At 42.5% G+C, this 20,632-nt stretch overlaps 2 protein-coding genes across 2 annotated transcripts; one reads left to right on the top strand and one right to left on the bottom strand.

The window, feature by feature from the left end:
• Positions 1-1,104: 1,104 nt before the first annotated feature.
• On the top strand, positions 1,105-3,812 carry LOC127638621 (transmembrane protein 258). Its single transcript, XM_052120223.1, has 4 exons — positions 1,105-1,187; positions 2,948-3,057; positions 3,339-3,467; positions 3,658-3,812. Exons 1-3 carry the CDS (start codon positions 1,185-1,187, stop codon positions 3,463-3,465), a joined length of 240 nt encoding a protein of 79 aa, XP_051976183.1. The 5' UTR covers positions 1,105-1,184; the 3' UTR covers positions 3,466-3,467; positions 3,658-3,812.
• Positions 3,813-6,140: 2,328 nt separating this feature from the next.
• On the bottom strand, positions 6,141-19,329 carry LOC127638420 (transmembrane protein 138-like). Its single transcript, XM_052119940.1, has 5 exons — positions 19,185-19,329; positions 17,410-17,917; positions 8,816-8,987; positions 7,502-7,577; positions 6,141-7,214 (listed from the first exon to the last, which is right to left on the bottom strand). Exons 2-5 carry the CDS (start codon positions 17,535-17,537, stop codon positions 7,102-7,104), a joined length of 489 nt encoding a protein of 162 aa, XP_051975900.1. The 5' UTR covers positions 17,538-17,917; positions 19,185-19,329; the 3' UTR covers positions 6,141-7,101.
• Positions 19,330-20,632: the final 1,303 nt, after the last annotated feature.

Consider the following 20,632-nt stretch of genomic DNA (forward strand, 5'->3'; position numbering starts at 1 on the left):
TTTGCTGCCAAAAAGCTCTGTTTTTATTTCGTCTGACCATAGAACCTGGTCCCATTTGAAGTTCCAGTAGTGTTTAGCGAACTGAAGCTGCTTGAGTTTGTTGTTGGATGAGAGCAGAAGCGTTTTTCTTGAAACTCTATCAAACAACATGTGATGTAGGTGACGTCTGATTGTAGTTTTAGAGACATTCTGACCCCTAGAACCAACTAATTCCTGCAGTTCTCCAGTTTGTGATCCTTAATTTAAAATATGAATGTGAATACACTTCAGATATATTTTACTCATAAGAATTTCTAGGGGTTCTAAATATTGTGGCAAACGTGTTTTGATTTAAAATATTTGATTATTAGATTTTCCCCCCTTTCATTTAGATTTTTGTGAATATTTTGAATGAAAAATAAAAATAGTATAAAGATATATTTACCAAGGGTGCCAATATTTTTGGCCAACACTGTATATCATAATATGTCATTGTTATAATTATTGTAAATAATGTAATAATAGTTGATTTATAATAATACAATTTATAAATGACATCTAGTATACAGAATAGTATTATATATTATATTACAAATATTTGACTAATATATTAATATCTATTATAATATGTAATTGTAATACTAGTAAAACAATCTTTAAATTATAATAATAACAACATGTATTTATTACATATACAGTATATTGTTATATATTATAAATATATTATTATATATATCTATTATAAAATTTTATTGTAATAATTATTATAAACAATGTCACACTAATTAAATTAATAATATGAACAATATATTACATACAGTATAATATATTTCATATATAAATATATACTTAAAATAAAATATCTTGATATGTAATTGTAATAATATAAGTAATGTAATAATAATTGAATTATAATAAGACAATATATACAATTCAATATATATATTATAAAATTTATGATTAATTTTAACATATATTCTATCTATCTGTCTGTCTATCCACCTGTCTCTCTGTATATCTATCTGTTTGTTTGTCTGTCTGTCCATCATATGTCTGTCCGTCTGTCTGTCATCATCTAATTTGAAACGTCGAGAGGACTTTTATTTTGTTTTCTATGATCAGTTCCTCCTTTTCCGGTCACGCTGCAGTTACGTGGCTGTTCCTGCTCTTTCCGGTCGGACAGATTCTTCTCTTTCTGTCACACAATGGTAAATTACACCGGTTTCTACAGCAATGTATTGTATTTATTAAACGTCTGCATGTCCAAATACTCATTTTGATGAGAAATAAAGTGTGCAGTATTCGTTTGTATACAGTGTTTTGTAACGTTGTGCAAAAGCTGCAGTTTGACAGCATTATATGATTCACTGTCTTGCACTATTCGCAGCCATTAAACTTAGACATACATTTGTATGTTGTACAAGCTTTATAAAAAGTCTGTACAGAAAGAAATGTTTAACTAACAGCTATATCCAGTTTGTATCTGCTTTGTTCCTGTCATCACCTTCCAGTTGTACTCAGAGTTTATATGTGTCTGTAATAGATGTAATATATATATATATATATATATATATATATATATATATATATATATACATTTTTTTTATTTATGTTTATATATATATATATATATATATATATATATATATATACACACACACACACACACACACTCTCTGTCTGGACAAAAAAATAAGTCACTGTTTGGATTTAAATAATGGTCTGATCTGGGGTTGCTTCATTTGGTCAGGTTTAGGCTCAGCAGTGTTATGCAGCAATAAAATGAAGTCAGCTGACAACCTGAATGTACTGAATGACCAGGAGAGTCGAACCACTCCAGCATATCCCAAAGATTTCAATGGGGTTAAGGACTCTGTCGTGGTCAGTTCATGATTCCTCATGCTCCCTGAACCACTCTTTCCCAATTTGAGCATGATAAACCTTGCCATTGTTGTCCTGGAATATGCCTGTGCCGTCAGGGATTAAAAAATCCATTGATGGGATATCCTGGTCATTCAGTACATTCGGGTAGTCAGCTGACTTCATTCAGACAGTGCGTAATGTTATATCTCTATATATTGGACAGGCCGATAAATCAACAGATTTTTGGCTTGTCAGTTCTAACATTTTCTGTTTTAATGTCAATTTTGAGTACATACGGTGTAAATTAAATGTTTTATTTGTCTTGTGTTTGTCTCGTTTAATTAAGTACTCTTGATGATGCGAAAATAATGTTATTCTGCAAACTTGGTTTAGGTTTTTTTTCTTCAAAATCCTTAAAATGAGACTTTCACGCTAGATCCACCAAAATTGGTACAGACCTTTAGACTATTCAGGAATAGGGTGCCATGTCGTTTCGTAATGATCGGACACACTGTTTTCGCTCAGCGGACAATCAAACATCACAAATGTAAACAAACCCACAAAAGGCCTTTGATCTGCTTAAAGTCATTCTAGCGAGTCGGTCCACTGTCGGGCATCTTTGGAACGCTCTCGGGAGGTTATTTCCAGTCATGCCAGTGTATCTCCTAACTATTTGAATGGGAAAAGACCGAAATCTCCAAAACGGTTGGTCAAGATTACGAGCAATGACATATTTCAGATCAGCAGTAAAATCTGACAACACTGGTATCATAAATGGTGCTTCTTCACCACAGATTATGCTAAAACATGCCATTTTCCTGGCTTGTATAGCTAATGCACCTATGCGTTCTAGAGTTGATTGACAGGCGATGTCGGTTTCTAAAAGGTGATTGGCTCTTTAACCTGTAAGGCGGGACTTCCATTCTACATCCGTTAACTGTTGTGTGCTCAGAGCCTTTTAGTTGAGCATTCCAATTTCTTCCATTAATTTAAATAGAAGTGGCCCGTCTCTGCTAAATAATCTCTGGCTTTCAATTGTCTGATGTTTGATCAGAGCAGATGGGTGAATTCATGGTATTCTCTGTGCTGTATGTGTTTTGTGCAGGAGTTGGAAGCCATGACGAGATACACCAGCCCGGTGAATCCGGCGGTGTTCCCTCATCTCACTGTAGTGCTGCTGGCTATCGGCATGTTCTTCACAGCCTGGTTCTTTGTGTATCCTTCAAATGTGTTTTCCAGGGAGCTTAAACCTCCTTGGTATTATCCGTCCCAAAGGCATCTCCAGTGACCATTTTTGGGAGACTTCTGGATTTCGTGACCTCGCTGCATGTTCATGTTGGATCACCTGAGACAGATGTTCATACCAGGTGTAAACAGGGTCTCTCAAAGTTACATTTCTGTATATTGAATCACAGAATTACATTTTTTAATCTCATCAGGCATCTTGTGAAAAGCCTTTAAAGACGTTTAGATTTGCATCTTTAACACTTTCTCAGATATGAAGTCACATCTACAAAATACACACGAGACGTGTACAAAGAGCTGCTCATATCTCTGGTTGCGTCTCTCTTCATGGGCTTTGGCGTTCTGTTCCTTTTACTCTGGGTCGGCATTTACATCTGAAAGTGAGTATGTACAGCATGAACTGGGTCAAAATGTACATCAGCATTCAATCAATTTAGCTGTTTGTCTTACTGTTTCAGTAGTCAAGCTGTAAAGTTTGATTAATTGAATTTATACTCATAGTTGATAGAAATTCGTTGTTTTTAACTTGTATTTATCATGTTGTTTTTCATGATAACTTGTGTTTGTCAGGTTGAGGAAAAGACGACTGCATGTACAGTTAAAACATTCCGGGTTGATCCGAGCATTCCGGGGACGAGTGCTGGAATCTGGGGTGGAGTTTGCACTGGCAGAATGGCGGGATTGTGGGTTAATATTGCACCAATAAAATCAGTTTTTGTTAGAAAACCAAAAATGGTTCTGTGCTTTCATTTTATTGTATCATTGCGAATTCATACATTTTCCTTTAATGGAATTATATTTTTGTCTGTATGGATTTATAATTAATGGAAATCTTACAAATTTTCCTTATTTTAACTTTCATCCATAATGAACCTCACTTTGAAACTGTATCTTGTCAGGCGACACGTAGTTAAATACATTGAAGCTATTTATAGGGAACCATTTATTTGATCAGAATATATCATATTAAAAAGGAATATTCCGGGTTCAATACAAGTTAAACTTAATCGACAGCATTTTTGGCATAATGCTAATTACCACAAAAATAAAATTAGGCTCGTCTGTCCTTTTATTAAAAACCCCCCTTCAAATTTAGGTTACCCTGAGGCACTTATAATGGAAGTCAATGGGAAGCTTAGGCAGAAATGTGAAGCTTATAATTTTATAAAAGCACTTACTTACATTACATGCTTTACATTGTGAATTATTTGAGATTTTAAGTCGTTTAAATCATCGTTTTAGGGTTTACGGTGTTATGTCGTCATGGCAACAAAGTTGTAACCTTGGATATAACGACACCCAAAAGTTTAGTACGTGATTTTCTCACACTAAAATCATGTTAACACACATTATTTACGTATTGTGGCCGAAACTGTGTATTTTAACATTAACGGATTGGCCCCATTTAATCCATTGTAAGTGTCTTTTTAAAGGAGGGACGAGTTGAAATGACTTTGTGTGTTAATAAACATTATCCCACAAATGCTGTACATTGAGCTTAACTTGTGTTGAACCCAGAATGTTCCTTTAACATAAAAACACGGCGAGAATCGCAAAGTTGTTTTTGTAAATGCTGACAATTCTTTGGCATGTAGGTCCATTGAGTTCTGTTATAGAGGTCCTGATCCTCAACAATATATAACAAAACAATGAACACACACACATAACTAATAAGGCCAACCTTTCCTAAAACATCTACTTCATAAGTTCCTTATGGTTACACACATAATAAGAAGGGTGAGTTGGCTCTGGGTGCTATTTGTGTCCTGCAGGCTGTTTGTGGTGCGTAAAATCCCAACTTAATCCGAGAGATCAGAATAGAACAGTCTGTCATCGTAAACATCCACGTCCGTCTCTGAGCTAAAGCCGTGAAATAACCTGCAACTATGAACAACAGTGAGAATGCAACATGACCATTCTAGAACAATTTTGATTGGAGTACCGCTAAATGTGTAGTTGTTTCAGCATGCATGTGCATGTATCATAATATTCGATTTTCACTTGTAAAAATGCTAATTATTGATATCAGGAATGTAATTACTACTAGTAATAGTTGATATCAGAAGTTACATTGTCACAAGTAAAAACGTTAATGCTTGAAATCATAATTGATGTAATTTAAATTCAATTTAAACTAGGAAAAGCCAAAAAAACTTTATATCTTTAGCTGCATTTTTACTAGTAGCATTTTTAAAATGATCTCCCATTAATTCCTATTTAAAACACAATTAAAGATGTATCTATAATCATTTTGTACTAGTTGCAATTCCAATTTCACATATCAGCGATGATCTTCTTATTGGTAAAAATTATAATTGTTGATATAATTACGTTAGTAGTAAAAATATAATTCCTGATATCAACATGTTAGATTTGGTATATGGAGTGGTGGTGGCGTAGTGGGCTAAAGCACAGAACTGGTAATCAGAAGGTTGCTGGTTCGATCCCAACAGCCACCACCATTGTGTCCTTGAGTAAGGCACTTAACTCCAGGTTGCTCAGGGGGGATTGTCCCTGTAATAAGGGCTCTGTAAGTCGCTTTGGATAAAAGCTTCTGACAAATGCATAAATGTAATTAAATATATCTTAAAGGGGTTTTTTACTAGTTACAATCAAATTACAGATATCAGAAATGAACATTGCCACTAGTGAAAACCAATTTATATATTCTAATTTTAAATTACTATAATTATTTTTACTAGTAAGAACTGCATAGCTGATAATGTGAAACTGGAATTTCAGCTAGTAAGAAATAAATGTTGCATATCTGTAATTGTGCTTTGAATACGAGTGAATGATCATTTTGAAATTCTACTATAAAATGACAGAAATTGAGAATTCGAGTTTGTACTAGTTAAAAATGTATTTCCACAATGACGTCATTTTCTTTTTATCAAGAATGAAAGTTTTTACTTTAGCAAATGCAATTACTGATATCGAAAATTAGCATTTTTATTAGTGAAAACTGAATTTGTTGATATCTATAATTCACATACTGCACATGATTAAAACTCAATTCGGCTTGCCATACAAGCATGCACAAATCTGTCCAATGGAAGATTTTATTATAACGTCAGCAACGACACAAAATAGATGTACAATATTTGCCAGAAAAAGAACATTATTACAGCATTCACATGCGCTGTCGCAACTGCACAGTTTATTCGCTTTCCGTAATGTTTACCATAATGACTTTACCACGAGGCACTTTGTTTACACTTTGCTGACATCTGTATAATTTGATTAGTTTGCTGAAAATGCACATTTACAAACAAAATGTTAAAAACTTGTTGACACATATAAAATTAAACCATAAAAACAATGGTGATTCCTCAAACCAAATCACACTCCACTTCTCAAAAGGCAAACTGAAGTTTATGAAACCTTTCTTGGGTCGTCTGTGCAATCAAACCACTGTAACTAGCCCAGACATAACAACATTGGCTCAACCAATGGTGCGAGTTTAGGGTGGGGCTACCTGCTAGACTGACCAATGGCAGATTGGGGGAGTGTTATAAACGGTCATTGTTTTGCAATTTTATAAGGTGCACTAGCGGCACATTTCAGCTTCAAAGTGATTGTAAAGTCTTGGAAAAGCTACAAACATCTTTGTATGCAAGAGAAACACGTGCTGTCATCTATAAAAAGACAATACCTGTATTAAAACTGCTTGATGAGATTTAAAGAAATTCAAATGACAGTTTTCACCTCGACGTCCAATGATCGCACCAATTTCTTGTTGATCCCAACATCGGTTATTTCAGAGATGGGATTAAATCTCCATTTGTTCTTCTGCTCAGAGGCTTCTTCCTTTGCAGTTCAGCCGTTTTTTAGTCTTTTGTTTTCGTGCTCAAAGGGTGTATTTAGTTTTCCTGAAATTCCTGGTCATTATTCAAAGAATTGTAAAAACAAGTCACTTCTTTGACGTTTACGGTCGTCAGTAATGTTTTTCTTGTACCACACTGTAATATCTCCATTTTGGCTCAAGTTTAAGGAGTTTCTCACTATCTGAGCTCACTGTCGCGCTTTAGCGAATGCGTCGCGTAGCCACGGGGAATCTTCGTAAAGTCTGGGGTCTCCCAGGTACTCGGTTGTGCGTTTGTAGAAGTAGTAATACAACACAGCAGCTGGAGATACACAAAAACAACACACAGTTATTTTGTTTTTTTAAAATGATATTTAAAACCCACAACTGAATACAAATATATACGAATATGTTGGAAATTTGACATGCTCCTATTGATGAAGCATCAGAAATTTCCAGTAGAACAGATAGATAACAAATTTTCTTTTATTAGAAGAGATGTTATATATCTCTTAACACACAGAAAGGGATTGAGAGGTTCTTGACGAGATTAAGCGTGACCTCTGTGTGAAATCCAATTCAAGGTTTGGCTGACACATGCCGGCTTACCCAGTCTATGGAAGACAAAGAGAACCTGCAAACCATCCGTCCATATGAAACGATTGGACTCCATCCACCTCAGGTTCTGATGGGGAAAAAAGCAGTACATAAAAATTACTTCTATTATTCTAAAACGTTTTAAGGCCAAAACATAGTCTACGCAAGTACGTGAAAGTTGACGATTCGATTTTGTTCGTAGTTTTGTTCCAAAATGTGTCCGACCACAATTCATAAAGCAACGCAAGTATGCGCTGCATTCTCAACGTTGCCACAAGGGCCGCTATAGCGAGATTAGATCGAACTGACTGCTTCAACGGTGAGTTTTTGCTTTAAAGTCAACTACTGTCATGGTGAAGCAACAGTTTGAAGAGAATATTGTTGGGCAAATAAGATAAAGTCAAGAAGGAACTGTGGTTTGTTCCCACCACTGTAACGACCGGAGTGTTTCGGCCTTAAGAACTGACCTGTACAGGATCATCTTTACATTTACATTTATTCATTTGGCAGACGCTTTTATCCAAAGCGACTTACAAAAGAGGAAAAAATAAGCGAATCATCTTAAGGAGACATTTGTATGGAAAGTGCCATATTACAAAGTTTTACTAGCATCAGAATAGTAATCAAAACAGATTTAAGTGCAACAAGAATTATTATTTTTATTTATTTTTTTGTGACTGGTTAAGTGCTCTTGGAAAAGATGTGTTTTTAGCCATTTTTTGAAGACAGAGTTGGGAAGATCATTCCACCAACGTGGTATGATGAAGCTGAAAATCCAGGAATTGTTTTGGTGCCTCTTTGTGTTGGTACAACAAGGCGATGTTCCTGGCAACAGGCTTCTGGCAGTGTAGATCTTAATAAATGATTTTAGGTATGCTGGAGCAGACCCAGTGACTGTTTTGTATGCCAGCATCAGAGCCTTGAATTTAATGCGTGCATCAACCGGCAGCCAGTGGAGAGAGACAAAGAGTAGTGTAACATGTGCTCTCTTTGGTTCATTAAAGACCAGACGTGCTGCTGCATTCTGGATCATTTGGAGAGGTCTAACAGCACATGCAGGAAGGCCTGCAATGAGAGCGTTACAGTAGTCCAGTCTAGTTATGACAAGTGACTGAACAAGCAGTTGTGTGGCATGTACAGAGAGGAAGGTCTGATCCTTCCTGATGAGTGTAAATCTACATGATCTTGCAGTCTTTGAGATGTGGTCTGTGAAATGTAGCTTGGTTACCCCTAGATTTCTATACCCTTTGGACTCTATATTACCCATTTCAAAGTTCTGGATTTATATTAGTTCTATATTATACATATATGTGTTTGTGTACACACCATGACCCAACAGTGAAAGCAGATGCTGAAAGTCAGGTAAAGTGCAGACAGCATGAGCAGTGCTCTGAATCGCTCCAGTAACAGGGACACCAGTCCCACCTGAAACACGTATGTGTTAAACATCATGAGAAGAATGATGATCACGTTAAACAGGATGCCAATGTCCTGGATTCTGCAGAAAGAGAAAGAGCAGATGGTTAATAAAATCGTGTCTTTTTCCCCTGCGTATATAACATCAGTTTACAAAGACTTACATGTTTCATCTAAAGTATGTGGTAATGGAGAGCGTTTACAAAGAGATATGTTTTAAGTGGAAGAAAATGGCATCTAGCGAAATGAAAACGTTTTATTGTAGACGTGGCCTGAAGCTATACTGTTTTGCCAGTTGTTTTTGTTCGATTGTGTGATATACTATTTACTTGCTCAGTAAATCCACGTCCATACTAATACGTTTTCGTTTGAAAAACATTGATTCTCTTACGAGAGGTTCTCTCGTATTGCGTAAGCTAGCTTACGCTACGGGAAAGATTCATCTTTTCTGAGATATTGAAGCCAAAAAATTATCCTTAATTTTTGTATCCATTGTCAACGCAGTGCGGCAGCTGCAGACCTTGAGCGGGCTAGCTAGCGAAGCTCATAGGTTGCTCTGCGGCAACTGCTGCAGCCTATAGACGAGCTTGGGCGTAACTCGCATCCAATGAGAGGCGTCCCAGGCTCACTGCATCAAAGCCCGCCAAAAAGGGCGTGACTAGAGTGCATATAAGCGTAGTTCAGTAGGCTGGAACCCTGATTTTCATCTCTTCAGCGAGCTCTCCGCATCGCTGACCTGGAAGCCGCGTCGCCGTTTGAGGGGCATCTAGCAAGCGTGGGCAGCGCTAGAAGAAGCCGGCCGCCTCAGCCACCTTCAGCCATCCTGCGAAGCTACGCCATCCGACGACGTATCCTTTTATTAAGCAAGCTAGTTCTCAAGAACTATTCACAAAAGAGTACGAGCGTCTTTTCAAGATGCCTCGCTCCACTTGCGCCTCATGTCGCCCTTCTCAGCACAGGAGACCGCCACATCATCTGGCGCCTCTGCCTGGGACTGGGGCACGCAGAGCTCGCCCTCACTGAGGGCGGATGCGATTTCTGCGAGGAGCTACCGATGTCGACCCTCGCGGGCTCGACTCGGCGATCAAAGCAGAAACCGCCACGCCTTACCCTCAGCCAGCGAGGAAGAACGCCGCCACAAAGGCTGCCGGAAACTGTGGTTGAAGCGACTGCCTCGCCGAGCCTCTCCCTCGAGCATCGCTTTCACCCTCCCGCCCCGGGACGCGCAGTTGCCGCCGAGCGGCCGCACTGCTGCCATCTCGGATGACGGCCGGAGGATAAGGGCTGCTGTTCCATCATGGCTTCGGACAGCGAGGAGTGGACAGGCTCCCAAGCCTCCTCCTCAGCCCAGGAATCCAGCAGGACCCGCGCCGAGTCGAAGGGAGTTAACACGCCTCCTCACACAGGCCGTCGACCGCCTCGGGCTCGAGTGGTCACCGCCCCTGAGCAGGCACCCAACAGACTTCGACGGCTGCTTTCTTCAAAGCCATCGCCGCTCTACACCCGCGGCCGGGCCGCTCCCTTCCTGCCGGAATTACATACGGAGCTTGCAAAGTCGTGGAACGCTCCGTTTTCAGCCAGGACCCGTTCACACGTCTCCACCTCTCTCGCGTCGGTGGACGGCGCCACTGAGAGAGGCTACTCCTCCATCCCCGGTCGAGGACTTCGGTAGCAGCACACCTTTGTCCGCCCTCGCGAGATGGCGTTCCAAGCCTGTGCTCCGTCTAAGGCCTGCAGAGCGACTTCCGCCTATGTTGGCCGCGCCTATTCCGCCGCCGGCCAAGCGCATCTGCTCTGCACTCAATGGCGTTTACAGATCCTACAAGCAGACCTTCTTCGGAGTGGGATGAGAAAGGCAGGCACCCAGAGGCTGTTACTGATCTACTGGCCGACAGACCTCGCCCTTCGGCTACCAAAGCTGCAGCCCAAGCTCTAGGGAAGTGCATGGCCTCGCTGACTGTGACCGAGACACTTATGGCTAACACTAGCCGACATGGGAGAAGCAGAGCGCTCCACGCTCCTCAACGCACCGCTCTCCAACCGGTCTCTTCGGCTCCGCGGTGAGTGGCATTGTTGACCGCTTCTCAGAAGTCCAGAAAGCCACCCAAGCCATGAACCTCTTCCTGCCGCGTCGCTTAGCTCCTCTGCAGGCCGCTCACGTGATCAGCCTCCTGCACGAGCCTCTTCACAGCCCCAGTTCAACAATCTCAGACTTCTCAGCGCCGACAGGGCGCCGCCCTTGATCAGGCCAGACAGCCGCCGAGACCGCCGCCTCGCTGGCCTCGATCTAAGGTAACGCTGAAACCCGAAAGCAGCCGAAGTCTTCCTAACTGTGTTGAACAAACGACGGCTCAGTCCTGCCGCGCCGGACCACTGTCAAAGCTTTACCCCTGTCAGTCCCCTTCTCTCAGGCTACTACAGTGGTGAATTTAGCAGCCAACAAGCCGGTGACACTGCCCGCTTGCTCAGACTCAAACGCCGCTTTCACGGCTAATCCAAATAAATCTTGTAAAGAGCAAACATGTCTTATGTGTAGAAAAAGTGCCCACAACCCAGTGTTCGCCTCTACACACAAGCATAACACATCCCGTGCCCCTATCAGAGCACGCTCTCATAAAGCGGTTACTGAACCGCCGAAGGCCAGAGTCAATGAAGGCGCTCACAAATGCGCAGGCGCTACCATTCTCTGCCCGCTCTGTCACACCGACCAGCCCTATGTGTAGAAAATGTGCCCACAATCCAGTGTTCACTTCTGCACACAAGCACTGCATGTCTCGTGTCCCCACCAGAGCACGCCACATAAAGCGGTTACTGAACCGCCGAGCGCTAGAGTCAATAAATGCGCTCACAAATGCGCGGCGCTACCATTCTCTGCCCGCTCTGTTACACGCCAGCAACCATTCCTCTGTGTGTAAGTCCCGCGCTCATGACTATGCTTAGCGATCACGTAACAGATGTGACTCTTTCCCCATTCATTCCAATCGGAAGTCACTCACAAAACAGCCTGTTCATGCTGTCTCGCGAGCAATCATGCATGAACACACTAAACGCGCCACACATTTTGTTCAGCTCTGTGTGCGGCAATCAGAGCTTAATTGGCCATTCACCCTCTAGCTGCTACGCTTCAAAGCGTGGGAAGCTATTCCAGGGATATCCAAGTGGGTGTTAAGCACAATACAACAGGGCTATTTGCTACAGTTCGATCGCCGCCCTCGCTTCAGAGCGCGCTCGAAACCACTGTGAACACGGAAGCAGCGTGCATGCTTCGCTCAGAAATAGCAAGCCTTCTGTGCAAAAGGGCCATAGAAAAGTGCCACCCTCTCTGAGCTGAAGTCGGGCTTTACAGCCGTTATTTTCTTGTTCCCAAGAAAGACGGCGGCCTCAGACCCATATTAGATCTCAGGGTTTTGAACAAGGTGCTTGCAAAAAGACCGCTCAAAATGCTTACAATCAGGAAACTCCTCGCGCGATGTGCGCCAGGGGACTGGTTTATTTCTCTCGATCTGAAAGATGCATACTTTCAGATTCAGATAAATCCCGTCACAGGCCATTCTTGAGATTCGCTCGACGGCCAGGTTTATCAATACACCGCCCTTCCGCTCGCTCTGTCCTTAGCACCTCGCACTTTCACAGGCGCATGGATGCGGGCGCCGCACTCCTCGCGGAGTCAGGGTTTTGCAATTCTGAACTATTTGGACGACTGGCTGATTATGGCTCAGTCACATATGGAGCTTCTGTCTCACAGAGCAGTTCTCCTCAGCCATCTGAACAGTTTGGGTCTTGCAGTCAATTGGACCAAGAGCTCACTACAGCCCAGTCAGACCATTTCCTTCCTGGGAATAGAACTAGACTCCGTGGCAATGATCGCTCGCTTATCTACACAGCGCACGACGCCGTGTTCAGCTGACTAGCCACATCTTTTCAGATGAACAGCCTCACGCTCTGAAGAAATTCCAGAGAGTGCTAGGTTACATGGCCTCAGCCGCAGCAGTACTTCAGCTGGGTTTACTGCACATGCGCCGCTTCAGCATTGGCTAAACACCCGCTGCCTCGCCGGGCTTGGGCCACAGGCCGCCAGCCCATCAAGGTGACTCAGACCTGCATATCAGCTCTGCAGCCCTGGACAGTGGCCGAATGGTATCAGCGGGAGTGACAATGGGAGCTGTATCTCGCCGAAAGTCATCTCGACAGACGCCGCCCAACACGGGTTGGGGCGCGGTCCGCGAGGGCTCTCCGGTTTTCGCCTATGGTCAGTTCAGGAAAAGCTCCTTCACATAAATTGTCTGGAAATGATAGCGGTCGAGTACGCCGCGGCGCTTTCTCCCGTCATTCAGGGTCACCACGCCCTGGTCCGCTCGGACAACAGATCTGTGGTATCCTACCTAAACCGCCAGGGCGTGTCAGATCCAGGAACCTCTTCCATCTGACAAAACGCATACTGAGTTGGTCCCAGTGCCACCTGCGCCGCTGAGGGCTGACGCGACGTGCCAGGCCACCTGAACGACGGCCCGGACAGACTGTCCAGAGACAATATTCCCCAGGGGAATGGTCCCTGCACGCTCAAACAGTCCAGACGCTATGGCACCTATTCGGCAGAGCAGAGATAGACCTCTTTGCGTCCAAAGAGAACTCTCACTGCCCAGTATTTTTCTCGAAGCGAGGACGCCGCTGGCCCAGGACTGGCCCAGACGCTCGCTTACGCTCTTCCCTCCCGCCTCGCTATTGCCACAGGTAATGCAGAGGATCAGGGAAAGCGCCACTCGGTGCTCCTCATAGCCCCGCGTTGGGAGAATCAGACATGGTTCCCGGAGCTTACGCAGCTGTCACTGACAGCGCGTGGCCCATCCCAGTGAGAGCAGATCTCCTCTCTCAAGCTCGCGGCACAATCTGGCATCCCCACCCAGAGCGCTGGGCACTGCATGCGTGGTGATCAACGACTACCCGCCGCTCTGCCAGAAGGAGTAATAAACACCATCATACACGCTAGAGCCCCTTCCACGAGAAGACTCTATGCGCCAAAATGGTCTGTGTTCTCAAAATGGTGCACCGACAGAGACCTGGACCCACGGACATGTGGGGTGTCGTCGCTGCTCGTGATTTCTACAAGAGCTGCTGGATGAGGGCAGATCCCCATCCACGCTCAAAGTGTAGTGGCGGCCGCTGCGGCGCTCGCTGAACCCCTGCACGGCCAGTCATGGGGTAAAACGAGCTGGTCATCCGCTTCCTCAGGGAGCTAGAAGGATGAACCCCCACGCTTCCATCGGGTTCCTATCTGGGATCTTTCTATAGTTCTCGAAACTATGAAAGCCCCCTTTCGAACCACTTCAATCCGTGGATTTGAAATACCTTTCACTCAAAACCGCTTTTCTGACTGCCCTGTCATCAGTCAAACGTGTGGGAGACCTTCACGCTGTCTGTCAGCCATGCGTGTCTTGAGTTTGGACCAAGTGACTCCAAGGTCATTTTAAAGCCTAGACACGGCTATGTTCCCAAGGTGATCGGTACTCCTTTCAGAGCACAGGTCATTTCCTATCGGCGCTGCCAGCACCTGATAGCGAACGCGACGCCAATCTCCTTTGCCCGGTCAGAGCACTGAGATTGTATACTGCACGCCCGCTGCTTTCAGACGCCCGAGCAGCTTTTGCTTCGCTCGAGGGCGCACCAAAGGTCTCGCCTCAAACAGACACTATCTAGATGGATAGTGGACGCTATTGCTGCTGCATACGCGCCAAAGATCTGCCATGCCCGCTGGGCATTAGGGCTCACTCCACTAGAGGCATGGCATCCTCGTGGGCATGGTCCAGCTGAATTTCCATTCACGACATATGTGTGGCAGCGGATGGACTTCCCTCCACCTTTGTCAGATTTTACAATATGGAAGTGCCCGCCTGCAGGCAAAACTACTAGCGGTTTATCACGCCACAGCTCCCCTGGTGAGCTGCACTGATGGGACACATTCCACACAGACCGCACCGCCGCCTGTCGCTCCCTGGCCCTACTATGTGCTTATGTATTACACAATCAATGACCCGCATTCTTGCCGCCAAATATTATTTCCCCACTCATAAGGGCTCCCCGGTCCCCCTTAATTCCCTGGGGCTCATACAGTGGATGCTTGAGCAAGACGGCGCTGACAATGGGTCTCCGTAGCGTAAGCTAGCTTACGCAATACGAGAGAACCTCTCGTGAAGAGAACGTATCGGTTACCTAACGTAACCCTCGGTTCTCTAGATGAGGGAACGAGTATTGCGTAAGCCGCCGCGTCTCGCTACCACTAGCTTACTTTTCGCTTCAGTCAATGAAAACCAGGGTTCCAGCCTACTAACCACGCTTATATGCACTCTAGTCACGCCCTTTTGGCGGGCTTTGATGCAGTGAGCGCATGGACGCTTCTCATTGGATGCGAAGTTCGCCCAAGCTCGTCTATAGGCTGCAGCAGTTGCCGCAGAGCAACCTATGAGCTCGCTAGCTAGCCCGCTCAAGGTCTGCAGCCGCCGCGACTGCGCTGATAATGGATACAAAAATTAAGGATAATTTTTTGGCTTCAATATCTCAGAAAAGATGAATCTTTCCCGTAGCGTAAGCTAGCTTACGCAATACTCGTTCCCTCATCTAGAGAGAACCGAGGTTACGTTAGGTAACCGATACGTTTTCTTACATTATCTCATCCATACTGTAAAGTACATTTTTCTCCACTTCAAACGGAGCGTTTCGATAACAATCTACATAACCATATGTACCATACGGAGCGCAGATGGACAGACAAACATCAGTTCAGTGTATACCGCCCTCAATATGTTGTCGGGTAAAAACAGAACATTTGACCTTACACGGTGTCTAAAAAGCGCAGTGCTCCTGCACTAGACGCCAAAAAAAACAATGGACGTGGCACAATGGTTGAAAACGTCTGTCTAGCAAAAATGTACATAGAAAAACAATAGAAAAAGAGCAAATGGAAACAAAGACGTGTTAGATATGTTTCCAGTTGAAAATGTTGTTTTCCGTTTCTGACGCCATTGTTAAAAGTTATTTCCTCTGTATTATTTAAACTCACCAAGCACTTTATTGGGCACACCTGTCCATCTACTTATTCATGCAATTCTCTGATCAGCCAATCGTCTGGCAGCAGTGCATTGCATAAAATTATGCAGATACAGGTCAGGAGCTTCAGAACAAATTTGATCTCACTGGTTTGGACTGTGGCATGATTGTTGGTGCCAGACGGGCTGGTTTGAGTATTTCTGGGATTTTCACACACAGTCTTTACTCAGAATACTTATTGCAGATATAAAAAAATCAACAATACATTGATACAATTCTTTAAAAAGGCATGGTTGCTGACTTTTTAGAGGCATAAATTCCATTCAATGTATAAGTGTTTTTGATTCACTGAAAAGAACCGGCTCATTAATGGCACTTTTCCACTGCATGTTACGGTTTCACTCGAATCTACTCGACCGCTAGATGTTAGCTGCTAGCTCATTGTGCTGCATAAAGCAGTTGTTGCATGGTGATTTTACACAAGTGTAACAGTTAAATTGGCCTGGTTGTTTTCAAGCAGAGTATAGAGTTACCGTAACAAAACGTACCATCCTCCATCGTGGCTGAGTCCAGGGCTCTCACTCCCATTGCTCGCCAGTGTAGATAGCGTTAATTTGGTTGAACTACTTCCACTTTTTCTTGATGGTTCTGTAGTAAATTTGACGTTTTTTTTAACTTTTCCCTACACTGTTGGTAGGTCCGGTGGAAGCCGTGTGCGCCAACAGCTGAGACACTTCCTAAAATCCTTTTTTGTTTCGCTTTTGTGCACCTCGCTTATTGACCACGCCATGGTTTTGCACACAGCCATTTCTTTTACAATTCGAAAATGATCGCGTGAACAAATGATACCGCTATCGCTGTAGCTAACTTTAAAACTAGCGGTTGATGTCCCATGTCACAAATCCAGTGACGCTGATAGTGACGATTCTCTCTGACCAATCAGTGATCTCCAGGGTTTTGATGTCATATTTAGTGTCGGCTCGGCTCGCTTGGAACCTCGACCGAGGTGGTACTAAAAAAGTACCAGGTACTATCCACAGTGGAAAACCCCCAAAAAGCGAACAGAGTCGAGTTGTAATGTGCAGTGAAAAAGCCCCATAGGAGTAATTCGTTCAGGGAATCGGACTACACTGGACGCGCTGCGTGTTTCCCGCTGCGGATTCCTTGGGGCAGCGCTGGCGCTGATTTGCATAGCAGTAAACACTGTCAGAGTAATTTGGTTCGCATCTGCGAAAATATGAACGTGCGAGAACCGTTAACAGAACCGAACGTCATGAAAATCAAACAGTTCTGGTACTTTTTTTATTTTATGGAACCGGTTCTGAAAGAATTGGTTCTTGGTTCCCAAACCTATAGACTAGCATAGAAAACTTTTATTTAAATAATGGCACGGCAGATTGTTTATAGACTTGCACATCAAAAGTAGTGAATATTTCACAGACATACAGTACATAAAAACTCACATGAACAGCACCAGCTGGATGACCGGTGCGGCCCTCAGGAGTTCACTGAAGGAGTTGACGAACAGGTCAAAGGTCAGCAGTGCTAGCTGGATCAGCAAAACCAGCGAGTAATTATTAGTCTGGAGCATTTCTGCAGCGAACTGGACCTCTTCGACCCAGACAAGAACTCACAAAAGACAGGTAACTCCAGAATAAACCAGCACACAGCGGTGCCACAGCACTCCTCTATAGAACACACATCAGACAGCGAGATTATCTCGTAGTGACTGTATGAAAAGCACAGGGAGGAAATTCCATCTTATTTCCTGCTTCTCCATGAAAAACAGAAAGATATCAAGGATAATTCCTGGAACTGTTGTGTAGACTGTTTGATCCAGGTGTCAGCCATGCTGGATTAAAAGATGAGTAAACCTGAGGATCTTTGGATAAATATGAAGTGTTCTTTTGAGAGCGCAGAATTCTTCATAAGACCGTTTTCACATATTGTAGATCTTCAGCCATGTTGCACCTGTAGGGAAGACAGAAATGTTTAAAATCAATAGATATAATGTCTCTCTGTCTGTCTGTCTGTCATAATGAACGTTCTATCTATCCGTCTGTCTGTCTGTCATAATGAACGTTCTATCTATCCGTCTGTCTGTCTGTCATAATGAACGTTCTTATCTATCTATCTGTCTGTCTGTCATAATGAACGTTCTTATCTATCCGTCTGTCTGTCTGTCATAATGAACGTTCTTATCTGTCTGTCTGTCTATCTTAATGAACGTTCTATCTGTCTATCTGTCTGTCTATCTTAATGAACGTTCTATCTGTCTATCTGTCTGTCTATCATAATGAACGTTCTGTCTGTCTGTCTGTCATAATGAACATTCTATCTATCTATCTGCCTGTCTGTCTATCATAATGAATGTTCTATCTGTCTGTCTTTCTGTCTGTCTGTCATAATGAATGTTCTATCTGTCTGTCTGTCATAATGAACGTTCTTATCTATCTGTCTGTCTTTCTATCATACTGAATGTTTAATCTGTTTATCTATTATACTGAATGTTCTATGTATTCGTCTATCACATTGAACATGCTATCTATCTATCTGTCTGTCTGTCTGTCTATCATATTAATTGTTCAGTTTAATCTTTCTAATCACTTTTCAAGCCATCTGGAGAAAGTTTATATGGATTCCTGAGAAAGTGTGCTGTGAGTCAGAGTCTTTCAAGGTGTTCTCCAGGAAGAGCAGCAGCAGAGGTTACTCATGGGATTACAGTTTAATATCACTGAGTACTGAGGGAGCTGAGACGTTCTTGTCCTGTCTAATCTCTGTCCACAGACTCTAAACATAGAGATTACTTTATAAAACAACAGATTCTCTAATCATGTGTGACTTTCACTATAGAAGAACTACAGTATGTGACAGCACTGGTGTGTTGGATGTGGGCAGGTTGTGTACAATGACAGAGAAAAAGTGATTAGTTGCTTCACAGACTCAATCCAATCCAGCACTGTATGAACTGACGATGATTAATATGCTCAACATGAGATGGTGATCAAAGATCTCTATCTATTTATAATATTGAATATTCAGTCTGTCTATCAATATATGATATATATCAACACATTGTTAAATGCATAACAGGAAATCCTGAAAAGAGGGAGACATTTTTACTCTAAAATCAAATGAGGTGCTTGATTATTCTGCTCTACAGGAGATTTAACCAGCTAATATGCTAACTGCTAACCAAACAGACAAAGCATACACCATATATATTAACATTTCTTACCCGTATGAGACTGCAGTATTTTTGTCCCTGAAATATCCTGGAATCCGTCTGAATCGAAAAATCGTCCTGATTTCCCGTGATATTAAATGACCTGTTCTGATTGAGGTAATAACAAGAGCAACAGAGCACGTGCGCTGCCGCGTCTCCCATGGCAACGTCGCGAGGACTCGCTTACCGTAATGAATGAAATATAAAGGGAGGTGTGTTCTGTCTGAATCATCAGAAGAATACACCTAAAATAATAATAATACAAAATGTGACCAAAAGTCTCTGGACACCTCCAATTAATCGGCACGAGCCCCAGTTAAATTTGTCTGACGAGGCATATCACCGTATTCCGACCAGAGAAACATTTTCCTTGACAATAGAGCGCAACGGTCTGGTTCCCGGAAGTAAAAAAAATCCCATATTTTTTTTACATAGTCGAATTGATTTTTAATAATAACTCATAAGTATTTAAATACACACCTAGCTCCGAGGTTCTTCGCCAATGTTATATGCTTCTGTGGAAGCCATCAGTCAGTGTTATTTCTACGTAATGTTTTAAAAATCACGTTTGATAGTGAATTCCTTATGAATAACTACATTACCCATAATGCAGCAGAGAAAGATTCACCAATCAGAGAACCGCAACCAACTAAACCCGCGAAACTTTCAGCGCTACCGTGTGCTCCCACTGTATAACGTAATCCAGTCGGTCTCCCTTCACCCTTAAACTACTTATATATTTGTACATATCGGAATATTTAGCAATACACTTAAAATATATTGTTTCCTAAAATCAATAGTTTTATATATTTCCATCTGTTTTTATCAGATTAAGTCATTTGCAATGCTTCATGTGATTGTAGTTCATGGCCTCATGAAAGATGATTAGTACACAATGTTGTACTTTTGTCTTTTAATACGATTTTCATATCCTTTTTTGCTTTAAATCAAAGTTTGTACCTCGAGTTCACAACACTTTTATGAAGTTTTTTTTTAAAGTCTATGAAATATACATAAATATAAATATATATAAATTAATGGGGAAAATTACTTCCAGAACTGCCACGGATGAAAAAACCACCTGGGTTCCAGAAGTATTTTCCCCATTCATTTCTTCCATGGACTTTTTATAAAATCCTTCATAACAGAGTTGTGAGCCATGAACCAAACCAACCAGCTCAGAGGAGAATCACAACATAGGCCAACAAAATAAGGCTGGGCATATAAATGCATCAATTCTTCGACTACAAACTCTTCAGACATGATTAGTAAGTTCTGTTCTTTGTTGTGTGCAGCTGTGTTGTGTTCTGTTGTCACTATCACTGTGGTTGACCTGTTTCTGGATAAACAAAACAATAGTTTTCGCTTGAATGCCCAAATGTCGCGAGGGGGCTGCGTGAACTGCCATGTCAGGAACGCGTACAGGAGATCAACGGTCAGTGAACATTTTCACTAAATAA

This window comes from Xyrauchen texanus, chromosome 46 (assembly GCF_025860055.1).
Source record: "Xyrauchen texanus isolate HMW12.3.18 chromosome 46, RBS_HiC_50CHRs, whole genome shotgun sequence".
NCBI classification, from domain to species: domain Eukaryota; kingdom Metazoa; phylum Chordata; class Actinopteri; order Cypriniformes; family Catostomidae; genus Xyrauchen; species Xyrauchen texanus.

Coding starts and splice junctions, on each gene's coding strand:
- LOC127638621 (XM_052120223.1), top strand. Junction 3,058..3,338: donor TTCACAGCCTGGTTCTTTGT/GTATCCTTCAAA, acceptor ACACTTTCTCAG/ATATGAAGTCACATCTACAA.
- LOC127638420 (XM_052119940.1), bottom strand. CDS start 17,537: ATGCTCCAGACTAATAATTACTCGCTGGTTTTGCTGATCCAGCTAGCA. Junction 8,988..17,409: donor ATCCAGCTGGTGCTGTTCAT/GTGAGTTTTTAT, acceptor CTCTTTCTGCAG/AATCCAGGACATTGGCATCC. Junction 7,578..8,815: donor GCTTTCACTGTTGGGTCATG/GTGTGTACACAA, acceptor TTTCCCCATCAG/AACCTGAGGTGGATGGAGTC.